General features: G+C 44.4%; 1 protein-coding gene across 4 annotated transcripts in view; it reads left to right on the plus strand.

Annotated features, from left to right (window-relative positions):
- LOC115179879 (rho GTPase-activating protein 6) overlaps positions 1 to 17,736 on the plus strand; it is a 79,342-nt gene that overhangs the window by 34,516 nt on the left and 27,090 nt on the right. Inside the window, exon 1 of one of the 4 annotated variants that reach the window (XM_029741770.1) lies at positions 348 to 837. The exons of 2 other annotated variants lie outside the window; for them this stretch is intronic. In XM_029741770.1, the coding sequence (XP_029597630.1) occupies positions 796 to 837 (42 nt within the window). In that variant the 5' untranslated portion in view covers positions 348 to 795. Of the gene's footprint in view, positions 1 to 347; positions 838 to 865; positions 1,203 to 17,736 lie in introns of those variants that run through there. One more of the 4 variants, XM_029741771.1, reaches the window with a different exon arrangement.

Here is a 17,736-nt window from a genome sequence, read left to right on the forward strand (position 1 = left end):
ATGCAGAGCATCTGCTCAGGGCCCTATCCTCAACTGAATATACAATCGGTTTTCAGGGACACCTAGCTATATGTTTTCACCTGAAAACCGGATGTGGGGACCCACTCAGGCGTTTCTTTTACACCCGCTACATTAGGTTACAGGGGCCCTGACCTCCAGTCATTCTCACACAGATATCATGAACATGGCATAAGTAATGTAAAAATATATAGAACTCCAAGAAATTAGCTTTAAATTGACAAAAGTGTCTCACTACCCCATGGCAAAATGTGTAGAATTGCAGGAAATGCATTGTAACACTGCACGAAAAAAATGCACTGAATATCTTTATGTTGTTGTTGCATTGGTCGTTCATCTCTTTCACTTTCTCCACTCGCTTTCCGTGTGCTCCCTTGAGGTGCCCCGCCTTTAGCCCCTCTCCCCTACTAGTTCCCCCTCTGTTCAGAACGGCGGCGCAGCATCGCTAACTTCAGCAGTAGGTCCACTACAGAGCGGAGTAGCCAGCATGGAGCGGGAGCTGTTGCGCACTGACACTGCTTTCCTCCGTGGCATGCATAACCTCCAACCCTACAAGTGTTGTCCTATTCGGGGATTTGACTATTCAGCGTAAACCTGTTACAAGTGTTTTTTATGTTGTAACTTTTTTCTTCAATCGAAATTGATGATACAGCGAGTGGTGAGAATATAAGGATAACGCTCGTTCCGTTACTTTTGGAGGGATTCGATTAACATTTATTTTCTTTCCTCGTTCACGTTTGGAAACGCTACTTTATATGTGGACACTTGTTCTGAATCATGGGCGACTCCGTATTCTTGGAGAGGCACAACTCTTACCTCGTAAGTATTCTGCGTATGCTTCTCTCTATACAGCCTGTGGTTAAGAAGTAACTTATGGTAGTTGAGACATAGGCTTCCTCCTATATTTCTTTATGTTAGAGGACAGAGATGGGAGGATATTGTTTCCTGAAAAGGAATGACTGACACATTGTGCAGCATCGATATGAATCCAGGCTATGTGCTATGCACAATTGTTTTTCTTCTTTCTCCAGGCAGTAGTGTTTTAGCCTCACCTCATTTCCGCTGCTATTCAAATGTAATTACCATCGAACCATGCAACTAAAATCTGAATTTCACATACAATAGGCCATCCAGTGTCCTTCCTGATGTCAACACAGGAGAGGAGAGAGCCAGAGGCAGCTAAGGTTAGTGGTAGGCTGCCTCATGACTCTGGAGAGTTATGTGGCTGGCTGAGTGGATGTTACCACAGAGATGAAGAAAGAACAGTACAAGCAAAGCCATAAGTCTTCTTTTTCTCACTGTCAGCTCAGGGTTCCAGTGCAGTGAGTGCCCTCAATCTTCACAAAGAACTCCGAGCATAGGAAGCAACAGGTTTTGTGTGGCCCTGTGCTTTTGGAACCTCAGTGTTTCCAGTATTTCATGAAATTAACATGTTGTAGTTTCCTACCGTCGGCCCCACAGTCTTCCGCCTTGTGCAAACTTCACATTCTATATCGCTTCTTATTAGAGAGAGAGAGCGAGAGAGAGAGAGCGAGAGAGAGAGAGTGAGAGAGAAAGAGAGAAAGAGTGGTGGATGGTGGTCTAATGATGCAAGGGTCAGAGAGGCAGAGTAGAGGATAGAGAGAAACACACACACACACACACACACACACACACACACACACACACACACACCGTACACCTGTCAGAATGTGTTGCATGTTTGATTAATCCCAGCATGCATTAGGGCTCATTCCAAAGTAACACGTAAATTAGATAACCCTTCAGAAACAGGTTTATTTACACGTTTCTGGGATTTAAAAGATAGGGGGTTACATAATACATTATAGGAGCTCTGTGGACCAATGACCCCATGTTGCCACAATTGTGTTTTGATGTGGTTAAGTGGTTGACTCCATCAGGCACCACAGAGGCGGTAGATAAGGACAAATCAAATCTATGCTGTCGGTGATCACAGATAATACCTGAACTAATGCAACTATAGCCTCTTTAGCAATTGTGAGTGGTGTCTTTTGTTTACGTCGTGGAGTCTTAACCAAAGAACTCTTCTGCTTGTAAATCCTCATGGGTGGTTAGATCAGCATTGCGTGTTGCTGTCTTTCCCCTTGGAAATTACGCTGGGTAATTTCTCTCCATGTGTGAGTAATCTACTGCCCACTGAGGCTGTTCGGTGGGTCGACTTCACTTTATGAGCTATGTTTTGGAGGTGAAGACTCATAAAAGCGCAACCAAAGATTGAAAAACAATACAGATTTCTTTGGCTTCACTGGCCAACACTGTGGTCTTCCAACAGACATTTTTTCTTGAGGGGTATGAAATGTAGTGTGTATGAAAAGCCCATGCAAGTGTGTAGCCTCTAAGTTGTGGTATCACTCACACACAGTTTGCTTAGATAAACAACACGTTCGCATCTCTCTCCCGCAATGAACTGGTCGTTCAACTTCCACTGTCTCTGGAGTTATGAACGTTATGTGGAGTGTAAGCCATTGCACATATCATATTGCAGAGTACCTTGGTTTTCATTGTAACTATTTAAGCAGACTCCACCTAGCCTTAGACACAGCAACTTGAGTGCTGCTGCCTCGAGTGTGTAGGAGTGGTTTATGGTTGGCTCTTAGTAGTGAACTCTCTGGCATATCACTGCCGGGTAATATCACTGCCGAAGGATCCCAAAGTTGGAGACAAAGCGTGAAAGGAGGATTAGGTCCGCATAAGCTTTCCCCATCAGCCTTCCAATAAACAAATTCCATATTCTGTAATTTTGTCCACTGTGTATATATGTTCCAGATTCCAGTGTTATACTGGTTGGAGACATTGAGGATTTGAAGAGGAGAGAGAGCAGCACCATGCTGGTTGCCAAAGCATACACTTTGAATCTGTCTTGTAGGCGGCCATGTGGCTCTACTCTGCTAGGCTCTGATAGGCTCTGCTAGGTTCTGCTAGGTTCTGCTTGGCTCTACTAGGTTCGGCTATGTTCTGCTTGGCTCTACTAGGTTCTGCTAGGCTCTGATAGGCTCTGCTAGGTTCTGCTAGGTTCTGCTTGGCTCTACTAGGTTCTGCTAGGTTCTGCTTGGCTCTACTAGGTACTGCTAGTCTCTGATAGGCTTTGCTAGGTTCTGCTTGGCTCTACTAGGTTCTGGTAGGCTCTGATAGGCTCTGCTAGGTTCTGCTTGGCTCTACTAGGTTCTGCTAGGTTCTGCTTGGCTCTACTGGGTTCTGCTAGGCTCTGATAGGCTTTTCTAGGTTCTGCTAGGTTCTGCTTGACTCTACTAGGTTCTGCTAGGCTCTGATAGGCTCTGCTAGGTTCTGCTTGGCTCTACTAGGTTCTGCTGCTAGGCTCTGATAGGCTCTGCTAGGTTCTGCTAGGCTCTGCTAGGTTCCGCTTGGCTCTAATAGGCTCTGCTAGGTTCTGCTTGGCTCTACTAGGTTCTGCTAGGCTCTGATAGGCTCTGCTAGGTTCTGCTAGGTTCTGCTTGGCTCTACTAGGTTCTGATAGGGTCTGATAGGCTCTGCTCGCTTGATGCTAGCTCCTCCAGGTGTACTAGCGCTGGTGACCCAATACTCAACCAAGACCCAACTCCTCACTGAAGCGGCAGGTAGCCTAGCGGATTAGAGCGTTGGGCCAGTAACCGAAAGGTCCTTGAGCAAGGCCCTTTACCCTAATTACTCTTTACCCTAAGAGCGTCTGCTAAATGACATAAATGTAAAAAATGATCAGACGCCACTGGGTTGGTTTTCACCCGGGTTGGTCGCCCCTTTGTTCCGGACAATTCCCAGATGGGTGTTATTACATGGTTGTTATCTAATGTGTTCGGATTCTTTCCCCCAATGCTTTTGTCTTCTTGGGGTTTGAGGATCCATGATGGATTCTCTCTTCCTCATTTGGCCGAACATCTGCTGCCTGCTTCCTCCTTGACTAAAATGGTGATGTGTTGATGTCATCTGGTGGCTGGTTTTAGTGTCAGGGCATTACACAGGATGGCACGTATTTGTGGCATGGTTACGGGAAGTGATGTCAACCTCAACTGCCACTCACTTTGCTGAGGCTGGTTCCTGCTGCTCCGGCTTGTATCACTGTTGTCCGAAAGCTGCTTCTTTACTCTCCCCTGGCTCTCCATTTTGTCCTTTAACCTTTTACTGCAGTGGGATAAATCAGGGTCACAGAGTGTTTCTTGGTATTCTTAAACAGATCTACTTTATAACGAAAGTATACACCTCACACACATGGTTATGGGCTTAAAAAAACAAGACCCCTGTATATTGTCAGATATAGAGTTGAAATGTATAACATTTTGAGTTTGCATCCCAATATTACACATCACAGAAGACTGAAATATAACAAAACCGTTTGACATAGAAACATACACGTTTTTTAAAATTGTTATTAATTATGAAATTATGAAAATATGAATAACATTCCACCCATGAGGCCACTAGAGGGTGCGTTGGGCATATGACTGCAGGAAATGGGTACAGATTTGGTACATTATGTGATGTAGCAACAGACCTGTTGTCTACTGTGTGCATGTGACTGACTCAGAGAGAGGAAGCAAACAGAAAGTCAGACACGTTGACTACAGATCGGATTGTTTAATTGTTGATTAATTGAATGACTGATTACAAACGTGCTGGTGTTGTCAGCTGACCTTCAAAAGACTTCTGTATCACAGTGGCTGGGCCTCTCTCTCGCCCTCCTGCCTCTCCCCCTAACCGAGGCATCACTGGCCAAAAGGAACCTGCATCCACCCTTTTCCCTATCCTGGAGACACTCAGAGAGCCTCGTCAGTCTGAGGGCCAAGTACCTGCACAGACAGGCTCCAAATTCCTCTCATTGTTCTAGTACTAAGTAGATGTTTCGTAACAGGGTCTGGTCTGACCCCCTTACCTGTTTCCCGCTCACCTTGTCCTTGTTGTTTCCTGAAGGCTGTTTGCTTTGCCCCAACCACAACCACTCCCACTGCAAATAGGACTCAGGTGATCGACCGCACAAAGAAGGCTGTTTCAGGGCACCTGACTCCATGATTAAACACAGTCGGATCCTATGGCATCCAGGATGTTGCCCAGTTCCAACAGTGTTTGAGTAAATTTCTATTGATTCTGATTGAGTTAGAGCTGTTCTAGTTCAAACATATCTATTTCTATCAAGGCTTTACTTTTTTTCTGTTACCGGCAATTTCAGTGATTTCAGCCAGCATGGTCAAACTAATGACACACGTTGTATTGGACTCTGAGGAAACAGATTCAGTGTGTTGGATCTCTACTTACGGTTCTGTAATCTGACCAGAACCTCACATATAAATACAAGGAATAAGCTGTACTGTTTAATATCATTTTCAAAAAACATTTTAAGAGGTCAGACCGATGGGGGTCAAATGTTGGACGTTACAATTGGATGTAGTTATTTTGTTCCAGTGCCCATTTAGCCTGGGACTGGAAAATCCTGTGGTGTTAGAGGTCACAGGGTCAAAAGGTGAGACAGGGGTCAGCACATCTCTGTCATCTGATTCACTTTTTTGATATGTCTCTCTGTGTAAGGTCAAAAGTCATGGAGCTCACTGAACTGCAGTCAAGGAAATGTTCAGGATCGGGGGAGTGTGGCTAGGCTAACTCAACCAGCCAGGGGAGAGGAACATTCAAAGATAAAGCTTATGCAGCTACACTGAAAAACTTAGATGATGTATGGAAAAATAGTGGGATATGCTTCCGATGGAAATAGTGTCCAAATGAACTCTGCAAGATTCCCTGCTTCCCTGTAAATTCCTCTTGATGATGTAGATATAAAAAGCTTTTTATATATTTTTCCCTGATCAAAAACCTGGAACTCCTTGACAAATTAATGTTCTTTGCTTACATGGAGCCAATTTCCTGCAGCGCCCAAGACACTTACAATTGAATGGATAGAAAGGACATTCCCACTTGATTTCACATGGACACTTGAATGCTCAGAAGAGTTATAGTTGCAAAGAGCGAATGAACATAGCACTTTATTTTAGACTGTAAAGTGAGTGTAATGGTTCTACGTTCAATTTCTATTCCTGGAACAGAAGCACTGCCAATCTAGATGATGAAGAGCACATATTCTACCATATAAGGAGAATTCTGCAGACTGCTTATTCACAGAAGATTACAGGCCTAAGAGGGCTTGTGCTGATTTTATGTGTAAACGGGTGTCTATGCTTGAGTGCTTGTGTGAGTGAATGTGTGTGTGTGTGTTGTGGCATTCACAGATCTGTGTATGGGTGGCCATAGTTAATTCAAGCCTAGTGTGTGACCTCTTAGCTCATGCTGATGTGGCCGGTGACACTTTGCTTCTTGAAAGTCCAGTATCTTGAAAATGTGACAGCTGACATGCAAAAACATTTCGGGACTGTATCAACAGTGGACTAATGAAAGAAATACCAAAATATAGTTTTTGAGTGGATTTTCCCTTTAAGAGTAGATATGCTTGTTTCCATGCTGAGGTGAGGAATGTCAGGCCGACAATGTGTCTACACACACACACACACACACACACACACACACACACACACACACGTAACGTCACAGCACCAGGCTTCTGGGAAGGGACCCAGCACAGACAGGCGCACGCACACACACATGCGCACACACACACACACACACACACACACACACACACACACACACACACACACACACACACACACACACACACACACACACACACACACGGAAGCGCACAAGCACACACACACACACACACACGGAAGCGCACAAGCACACACACACACACACACACACACACACACACACACACACACACACACACACACAGCCCAGTGTGTAACCTCATCATCGTACACTGAGGCCGAACGAGGTTAAGCATCACTGATTAGTGAATTTTCAACTACACTGAAATTCCACTCAATATATTATATTTACCACATCAAAGCTCTTACATCAGGATGACATTCCTCATCATTACAGCTGAATTACTGCACCCTTCACTTTCAACTGGTTGTGGTAAACATTGTATGTGGCTGAAAGAAAGCAGAACGTGCTTGTCTCCCCCACTCTCCTGGCATGTTTGCTGGTCGTGTCTTGTGACTGTGAGCTGATAGCTCCTCTCTCCACCAGAGGATTCCAACAGGAAGGGTCAGAGGTGCATGGCACAGAGGAAACACCCACGGAATGAACGGGAGACCAAACAACCATCCATCAGAAGTTATGTGGGGCTTGAGGGCTGTCTCCTCTGCCTTCAGTCTCTCTTATCTCTTATCTCCAGCATGTGGACATTTATCTTGTGTTTGACAGCCTTCTGTGGTGAGACTGTGCGACTCTCTCTCAATGGACTGAGCGAGCAAGTTCCTTTAGGAAGTTTAAGTTGTTTGTCACTTGTTCCATGTTTTGAGTTCAAGAGGAAGGAGACGTCAGTGGCTAAGTCCAAGCACTGTTCTATAGATGATGCCATGATGGACCTTTCTTTCCCTTTTGCCAGTAACGCCACAACATCAACCAAGGCCTCCTCGTTAGTATATATCCCGTGTCTAGAGCTAGCTGTGTATTCCCAATGAGCCTCCCTCCAGACTCGACGTAGAAATGTCAAAGCGCTTCCTGCTTTTCTTCGCAGGGTTCCTGTGATGTCAGAAGAACAAAACGATAGTGTTTTTCTTACTTTTCTTTGAAAAGGCCGCAAAGGCTGCTCCCCACCCCTCTCTCCTAGACCCTGAGGAGGATGGAGCCCAGTTTAACTTGGAGGGTCCATGTCTAAGAAAACATTCAGTGAAGACCGTTAAGGTCCAGCACTTTATCTCTTCCCTTGCCAAATCCTACAGAGTATGAAAGGCTGGGTGGTTCTGGTGACAGCCAGCAGATAGCTGGATTAATGGCCAGACCTCCTGCTTTCAAAAGAGGAATCTATTTTAACGGTGGTAAAGAAGTCCCAAACGAAGGTGAGTAAGTATACAGATACATGGTGTGATTAAGACTCTCAAAAATATCTGACTGAATTGTATTTTTAGAAAGGGTTTACCCAAATGGATTGATGATTTATTCATTCACCCCAAAAATTGTCAACGGGGATTGTCATTTCTATACGCAGCAGAAGTGCTCTCTAATTTTCAGAGCTCAGGCCGTATTATGGCCTGTCGATGGCTCACTGAAGAACGGGTCTCTCCAGGATTGGTGTAGTTATGAAATGACACTTTTAGTGGAAGTGTCTTTCTAATAGGTAGTTTGGGAGTCATTTGTCACTGTGAGGGATGTTGAGGAGGAAGTTGTGAGTGCAGGAGAACAGAATAAAGTCATTGTCTTATAAACACACCAGTACATCACTATCTGGGGAACTATTGTGTGTGTGTGTGCACGTGTGGAAGGAAAGCAGTACATGTGTAGTCATGACAACCTACCAGTGTTAGACTGTTTACAGTGGAGTGATACCGTACAGTATGATAATTAAAAATGCCTCATTAATACTCATCAAGTATTCAAACTGTTGGACGACATTCATCATCATGAAGAAATAAATTGATTGGATAGAACACTGACTACACCCCGCAGTTGAAATGCCCATGGTAACACTCGGCTAAAAGGGAACGCTGTCCACAACGCTGAACTCTGAAGAGGTCAGCTGAAGGTTGCAATGCTGGAGGGAGGAGGTAGAGACGGGCAACTGGGCTCAATAATCTGCCAGGGAAATCAATAAAGCACCAGCCTCCCACCCTGTGACCTAACCGACCAAACTGATATACAGTGCCCTGGCTCTGGAAAGCTGGGCACTGTTGCCGGGCGGCTTTTCTGTTTTGAAGTTTTTTAAAAGCCAAGGACTCTCTTGCTCGCATGCACACACATGCACACGCACGCACGCACGCACGCACACACGCACACACACACACACACACACACCTGCCGGAAGTGACACTTGTCTCACACTTCCTGAGCTAAGACAAATGAGCAGCAATGGCTGGCTGTGGCAGCTTGTGACATTGCGAGTCGATGTTAAATCAAATCCAACTGGTAAATCAAACTGTGGTAGTGTTATTGTGCACAAAACAACTCAGTTGCGGTAGAGATAAGGACAAAATTCAACTCAACATACATGCCACACACAGGCCTGTAAGGATGCACACACACACAGATGCATACACACATGCACACGCACACACATGCGCACGCACACAGACAGACAGACACACACACACACACACACAAAAAAACAACTTTGAAAGGCTTTTCTCTGAGGTAGAAGAAAGTGTTCAACTTGTTCAACCATCAAGTAATGGTGACCTTTTGTGCCACGGTCAGATATCCTCCAAGTCATACCGGCATTCTGATTCAGCCATGGAGTTCTCTTTGTCCAAGAGAAAGTTCTGTAAGAATTCCTTTCCCATTGGTCACATCACCTACTGAGTATACAGTTGGCAGGGCTCAAAGACAAACATTAGCTATACATAGGCATTCATGACACAGTTCATGACAAAGTGGCGATGCATCAACAGCAACCCGCTGAGCACAGCCGTCAATTCAACGTCTATTCCACATTGGTTCAACGTAATTGAATTGAAATGACGAGGACACGGCATTGATTTAACTAGTGCCCAGTGTGAAGTATCTGTGGTGGTTTTCAACTTCTTCCATTCTATAGTTCAGGGGTTCTTAAATGTTTTCATCTCGAGACCCAAATACGTAGTTGACCGTCCTACCGTGACCCAAATCCTCCTCCAACAACCCAAATGAAGAAGAAATAGTGTCCTGACCCGCAGTTTAAAGAAACCCTGATGTATGTTGACTGAATAATGTCCCGTCAAAAGTGGACAGTAGAATTACAGGACAGGACAAATGTACTGTGCTAAACTCTCCATCAGGACATCTGAGAAACGCCTTTACAGGCCCTGCGTAACCGTGCTGGTTATGAATCGCTTTCATTTTCAGCCTGCTTAAGTCAGCACAGCCATAACACTCTGTAACCATTAATCACGTTCTCATGAACATCTGATGGCTTCTTAGCGCGTAGAGAGTGTAAACGGTGCCATGTGTCTCGTAAAGGGGCACCGCCTGGTGCTCGGCTTTCCCCCTGTCATCGAAGCTTTAAACCAGCCCAGTGGAACCAAGCAGTGTTGTAATCCCTGTTTTTTTTTAACAGCGCCTGTCAAAGTGAGGACTAGGTAGCGGATGGAATGCAGTGTGGCTTGGGGCTCGTTCACAGTGGGCTAGTTTGAGCGTTGTTTAAGCGCTGTTAAAGCCATTTTGCTAAAGAAGCTCTTGTAAGAGCCAGAGCTGCCGTGACATCACATTAACAGGCCACAAGGGCCACAGATTTAGTCCCTCCATGCTAGAGGGATGTTGCGAGTGGTTCACAGGAAGTGTGAAATGTCACAGCGAGTGTAGCGCGTCTGGAGGTCCCCGGTGTGTTTGTTATCCGGCGAACAAACACTGGTTTCCTGAAAAGAGAGCGGAGACCGAAGGAAGAGAGGAAAGGGAACGAAGAGGAGAGAAGGAAGGAAGAGAGGAAAGGGAATGGAGAGGAGAGGAGAGAGGGAAATAAAACATTTCACTTTTCTGTCACCCACAGAAAACCTCCAGTCTTGATGGTGGAATGTTGTGAAATATTGTGTTGTTGTTTTTCTTTAGTTCTTTGTTCAAAGAAAACTACCTTAGAAACCAAAGTTCATCTGAAACCAACTAGTGGATCATGTGGCTCAATATGGTTGTTCATCTTGATTGCTGCTGATTGATTCTGTATTTATTTCCAGACGTCCCGATGACATATTATTTCTTCGGGAATGGGTTATGTAGTGATATGTTCTCATGCCGTGGGTATGGCAGAGTGTTCTATGGGAAACCAATGCCCAGTGGGCTAGTTAGCGAACACGCTGCCTCAGGCTGGCTCGACTGCCTCCTAGACAGACAAAGAAGCTGCGAGAGGGAAAGAGACCAGAAGCTGCTGACTACTGAAGCTAACTTTTGCAGTTAGAGTTCCTAGAGTTATTGACAGACATTGGAAGGCCATACTCATAACACACCTCAGCTATACTGTCATTGCCACCTCTGATTTGGGCATAGTCTATAACTCACAGCACTATAATTAACTAAGTTGGACAAAGGTAATTTCATTCGAGATCAGCCATTCCCTTTTAACCTAACCAAAACCTCATGTTTCGCCGAAGGGTCACATGTTTGACACCCCTGGTAGCTTTGACATCAAAGGACAGTTGAAAACTAATGGAGTACATCCTCTGTTGTAAACACAGAACAGCGGTGCCATTGTGGCCTGCATACCTCGAGTAACAAGCGCTTGGGTATGAAGCAAAATCACTCAACCTATGTGTCAGGGAACCTAAGTAAGCAGTCTAAAAGTGGGACTATTACGACTTTAGGCTTCCCTCCTCCCAGTCAATAAATATGTGTAAATCCTACTATAATGATGCCTTAACTCAGGAGCTTCTAGCTGTGTAGATTAGAAGCAGCAATTGAGGGGCGATGTAATACTTTCTGCAGCTGTGGAGCCATTGAAAAAGGTCTGTACCTTATATGATCAATGGCTAATCAGGGTTCAGCTCCCAGGGTAGAGGTCAGAGATACATGCCCACTTTGAAAAACAATAGGCTGCCATATGCATGTGTTCAGCAGAGAGAGAGAGAGAGAGAGAGAGAATGTGATGCCCTCCGTGTGAATGTGTTTGTGTGTGAACAAGAGAGATTTGTCGATTATGCTCGTTATCGTTTTGATTGTTCTGTGATTAGTGTTAAAGAATTATTTGGACGCAAGTGCTTTTGCGTCTGATATCCACGTATTCGACTACATCATATTTACTTTGAGGCATTGATAGGCCCACAAGAGAAAAAGGAGACATTCTTAACGTGTGCTATAATAGTATAAAAAAAACAACCCATAAATTACGTTTTAAAGGTTTCCTGATTCAGCGCCAAATCCTAACTGGAGAAGTGTGTGTGTAGCTCAGACGTTTGTGTAAATCATACATTGATGTCAATGGGAGCTTGGCACGGAAATTCAAGTTACGTACTTGGATCTCCAGTGAGGAACTCAGTCATCACTGTCAGCTTCTAGCGGACTAATGAAAGAAATACCAAAAGATCGTTTTTGGGTGGTATTTTCCTTTAACGGTATCAATTCCCCTAAAAGACACAGGCCCCTGGCAGTATATGCATTGGTGAAATTGGGGCAACATAGAGTAGTTATGCTATGTTGTAGCCATATGTATGCATTCATTGACCATTGACAGTGAAGAAGGAGACATGGGAACATACAGTCAAAATGATTATGTATTTTCGATGTTTATGGCTATCACTTTTCAAGTTTTGAAACTGATATCCAGCGCCACACACTACTTTGCGTTCCTGCCTCACATTTACGCGTTTGCTGTGACATCGTCATCTTTTGTTATTGTGCGGCCATTCGGAGGTCGCAACTCTTACTTCTAAAGGCTCCAATTCACCAAGAGTCGACGAAAGGTCTGCCTTCCTCTCTAGCTGTCATCACGCAGCAGCACTCAAGTCAAATTGCAAGGGGCGGCACATTTTCCCCGCGATTGACTAATCGTTGAAAGCTCTGCATATGATATTGGAATCATTAAGAGCATTCATTAGCTCACTGCGCTGTTGAGCTTAAAGGCTAGAGGATTTGCCTGCTGGCGTGCATGGGAGATTACACACGATCTTTCGGAGGTGGTGATCTCGGCTGTAGGGGAAGAGAGAGCAGGGAGCGCTTGCACCAGAGAGCCTTAGTGTTTGGGCTGGTTGGCTGGATGGACAGGGGAATGGGGAAGAAGAGAGAAGGAAGGAGAGAGAGGGGAGTGATCTTGGGTCATGCTATAGGCTGAATAGAGCAGTGGGAGGAGGTGTTGTTTAGTTTTACATGAGGTTATATGACTAAAATATATGACACACACAGACACGGGCCACTCGCACACACATAAAGTTATAGCATGCTGAAGGAAAACTTTACAGTACTTAACTTACACTAATAAAACTTAACAGTAATAAACCATTCTGCGATTGAGTTTGTCAGTAGAAAAAAGGGCCAATGTGGTTCTGATTTAATTGAACCCATGTTGTCTTACTGGCCTGACTGGGGTAATGTCTACAACCTCTCCTTAACAGTCACATTTGCTTGATACCAGAGTTGTTTTGGTTCTATAGGTTATGTAACAATGACGTAATCTATACCCTCAACCTCAAGGGTTGAACTCAGTTACCCTAATGCACACATTCTTACGTCGTTACAGTTTTGAGTTTGTGCTACCCAAATGTCTTCAAAATAATCTACCTCATATGACCCGCCTCCACTTGATTATCAAGCAAGCATGTTTGTCATGAGCTAGAGCTGGTGTGTTGTCACAGTCCCACATATTTGCAAATTAGAATAGTACATTGGAAGCACACCATCCCCTGAAACACTAAATATTTTGTCATTGTTGATAAGACCAATGGTATCTGCTTCACCATGGTTATTTTGCGGGGATATAGTCTCTCCCTGACTGTTTATGATATATGTTCTTCCTCATTAGCCCCCCAGTTGTCTTCTGATAACTTGACTTTTGCTAGTTGACATATCAGGATGTTTCCCCGGGCTATTTTCTCTCAGGCAGCAAGACGGATGGACCACGGCAGGTGGAGGGGTCCATCAATCCTTTGTCTCTGACAGGCCAACCAGTGTTTAGCTAGCCCAGCGGCGCTGTAATTACAAGCAGATGTTCACCTTGGTGCAGTTCCAACGCTACACGAGTAATCCATTACCCTGTCAGAGTCAACGGGACCTGTAAAACGAAAACATAAAGAGTAAAAACAATGATGTTAAAAGGAACATTCCTTTGCTGCAATCTCTTAACAGATCTCCCTCTTTTCTAAAAATCTTTTTCCTGGGCCACGGTATCAGGCGGTATCCCTATGCGAAATTGGGATTGGGCGGCCTATTTGGGATTGGGATGTTTCATCCCCAGATGTGCGATGTGGTATCCTCCTCTGAGAGGGTTGAAGAGCCGACCGTCGTTTTAAGACGGAACAGATGTTGCCGTTAGTTACATGTGCGGACAGAGTGCATTTTCCTCCATTGAGAAAATGATTTTTTGTATTATTGGAGCCCAAGGGCTTGTCCTCTGTGGTGTGGATATGCTAGTTTTGGAGTGTTTCAAGGTTTGTTTTTACATGAATTGGATTCTCTTTCGTGATATCACATAGAATACACGCGCAGCAACAATGGATTTAGAAAATTAGAGGGGCGAGGGTTGATGGCAGGGTCATCAGCTGTCACTGATTTCATCTGTTTACGATCACATTCACATGGTTGTTGTTATAACAAGAAGTCCTCAAATGAGGTCTGTAGCACGCTGGTCAATGGTGCAAGAAATGTTGAGATCAAGTTCACTAGGCAATATGAAGTGGTTGTCTTATTGAATGATGTATACAGTGCCTTTACTACTCTGTGTAACGAGTGATAGCCTACTGTACCGTAATGTTGTTTAAAATGTTCTTGTAGATGGATCAAATTGGTTCATTTGCAGGGTTTGGATTCTCATTCTAAAGTTTAATTGGGTAGCCCGTCCTCCCCAATTAAGGTGCCAACAACCTCCTGTGGCCGGGTGTTCAATCTGACTGGTGAATTGATTGGTTAGGTTCAGAACATGCTGCATTGTTTGTTTGCTGGGTTTTAATGGGTGAGGTCGTGATCTTTTGTCCTGCAACCAACGCCATGGACATGTGTTGTCAATACAGTCATATCAGAGGATTCCCATTCAAGTCAACATTCTTTTTCTACGCTCTCTCACCCATTGGATTAGAATGACTAGAACGGACATTCAAGTCAACATTCCGGCGGCCATATTGAGTGTACCTCTATTTATATGCTCTCACCTATAGGCTATGACTATGTGTTGATACCTAGAGTGACATCCTACACCTCAATTCTGGGCCCAGGTTTTTCCGGTCCTTTGGATCAGATGAATGTGTTCTCAGTTAAAGCAGTAGGTTTGTACCCGCCAGGGTCTTAATAGAATGAATCTAAGAGAGAGAGAGGAACATGTTGTCTTTGGCAGAGTGCCAACCAGGGCTATTGTGCCTTCCCAACTTTACATTCACTGGTTTTCATGCAGACAGCGTGTTAGGAAAATCACCATTAAATGTTTGATTGTATGATGTAGTTGAAGTTACTGTGCAGTTTGCTACTGCTGATGGTTGCTGAGTTGTTGAAGAGGATTTTAGGTCATTGCATTTGACTGAGAAGTGAGAGAGAGCGGATGGAACATTCCATTAGGTCTTCTAATATGAAAGCGTGCTCATTGATTCAACTGATGATGCACTTCCTTTACTATATGTCCATTCAGTGAGGTCAGTAGCTTGTGCAAGTTTAGCGATTGAGCGTTCGATCGATGGTTGCCGTGGTGATGTTTTCCTGCATATCCCGAAACACTCGAGGCACTGTGTATATGTTACCATGGGAACAAACATATTCTTTTGCCTCAATTTGTGCAATTGGTCCTCGCTCACTGAACAGATCTTAAAAAGGCGCAGACGCCCACCTTATTAGCTGAGTCATCCCAAAGCTATTTAGAAAAGGGCTGCCCTGACAAACAGTAATAACCCACACAATACATGACAGAGGTGTCTTGGAGAGAACAGAACCTATAGGCTGAATGTTGTCATGAGTCGATAGATTTTTCAGTTCGGATTTGAGAGTCTGGAATAGCCGTTATTAGTTTAACATGATGTTGTTCCTCCCTCTATATATTGTATACTTTGTTTAACAAACCGTCAGTCTGCCTTAAGGCATTATTGTAGACTTGTCCTGTATATCACAGTAATAGCCTGCCCTGCGTGGCAGTCATTGGTATGCTACAGTTAACCTTTCTTGTAAGACTTTCACACTTTTCAAAGAAATTCAATTACGTAAGCCAAATTGTTAAGTGATATGATTAGTCACAGCAGCATGGCAACCTGAATAAGATTATAGTTAGATAACAGGAAGTGTTTTCATGCACATCATCTGATGATTGGTTGAATAGAGATGTTCAAAGCAAATGGAATAACTCGATTGCAGTACACAACCATTTTATAATGTGAATGGAATGGGGTCATAGGAAAAACAAACATCTGTTTAAGGACAAACAATTCTATTCTCATCCCGCTATTAAATCAAGCTCAAACGTGATTGACACCTATGACAATGCGTTACTGAAAGGCAAGGTAAGAATCAACTTGCAAAGAGTAAGCTTATTATTTCAGCTCAATGCAATTGGCAAGGAAGTTGAAGGAATTTCCTGATTTCACTGGGAAATCAAATGGAATCGATGTGTTGAGGACAACTCATTCTGAGTGACAATTTGTACTAGTCCTATTAGCAGTATCTCTGGCCATGAGGTCTACCTGTGTCAAGGGTAAACATGTTTTCAGGCACAGAGTGGATATTATGTGTGAGTAGTGGAAAAAGAGATGTATAAAACACGCTAAGGGGATGGAGGGAGGCAGCCTCGTCGGGTCCTGTCTTTATATAACGAGAAGGCCATGTGTGGAAGACCGTGTGGGCCCCAGAGCTGGGGGTTTGGAGCAGGAGAAGAGATGGCTAACAGGTTTGGAAGATGTAGTTTCTAGTCATCCCTAGTCAACTCTAATCCTTAGCCAAGTGTGAAAACAGTGATTACGAAACGCAAACTGACCAATATTGATTGGTTCTCTGGCAAAGGTTTACAGTAGGTACAGCGGAGAGGAAAACATTGGACAATATCATTTTTATTCCTGAGGTTGTTAAGGGAGCAGCCATAGTAGATACATTTGACCCCTTTAATTCACCCAGTGGGTCATGGCTCTTACAAGCGTGTTGAATTGTTTTGTAAGAAATGAGTTGTGTACACTAAGCACTGTCAAAGTCAACTGGCTTTCCTGTTTACTGTATGGTCAATGTGCTCATCGAGACTAGAGTTAGAGTCTGAAGAGAACTCCGAAGTGGTGGGCAGGGAGCAGCATTTCTTATGTACCAGCGTTCCATAACCATTCCATACATGCTCCATCGATAGACTCGGGGGAATTGGAGCTTAGCCATTTCATTCAGCCCCCCTTGCCAAACCTAACAGCTCAGGAGACAAGCAGCCCCTGCTTTTCCAGCTGTTGTCCCCCCCCCCATTCAACCGCAGGGTCCTCCTTACCTTCACCCCTTACGGCTGTGTCCTGTGTGTTCAACCAGTGGAGGGGACTGGAACGGAACGAGCTCCCTGCCATCACCAGTGGGGTGGGGAACTCACAAAAACAGTGCTGTGGTTTCATCCACACAGGGCTAGACGCTAATAACTAACTATTGGAGCGAGTGCATCTGGCTGTTCCTCTGCATGCTCGTTAGCTAGGAAGTATCAGGGCGGGTGAGAAGCCTTTGTCCTATTAGTACAACTGTGTAGATCTTCTGTTTCCACCTCCTGTTTTTCACTGTTCTGGTGGATGATGGTGTTGTTCCTCTCTGCTGGCTGGGGCGTTTTGGGAGCACGAGGTGGGTATTGTTGTATCTTTAAGTAGGAGTGAATCCAAGGTCGTTGCACAAAACTAGGCTTACGTAAGAACAAGCTATAAGCTAAATGAAGTTCTATGACGTACTAAGGCAGGTTCAAGGAGGACTCCATGTGTGCATATGTGTGTGTCAGATTTAAGACTTTGTGGCTGTGCCAGCTAGTGACCACTGTGCAGACCTGCCTCCAGAACAAGATTCATGACGAAAAACGCTGACCTGCTCTGATCTCTGGCTAATACATCAGTACTCTAGCTC

The sequence above is a fragment of the Salmo trutta genome, chromosome 39 (assembly GCF_901001165.1).
Source record: "Salmo trutta chromosome 39, fSalTru1.1, whole genome shotgun sequence".
NCBI classification, from domain to species: Eukaryota; Metazoa; Chordata; class Actinopteri; order Salmoniformes; family Salmonidae; genus Salmo; species Salmo trutta.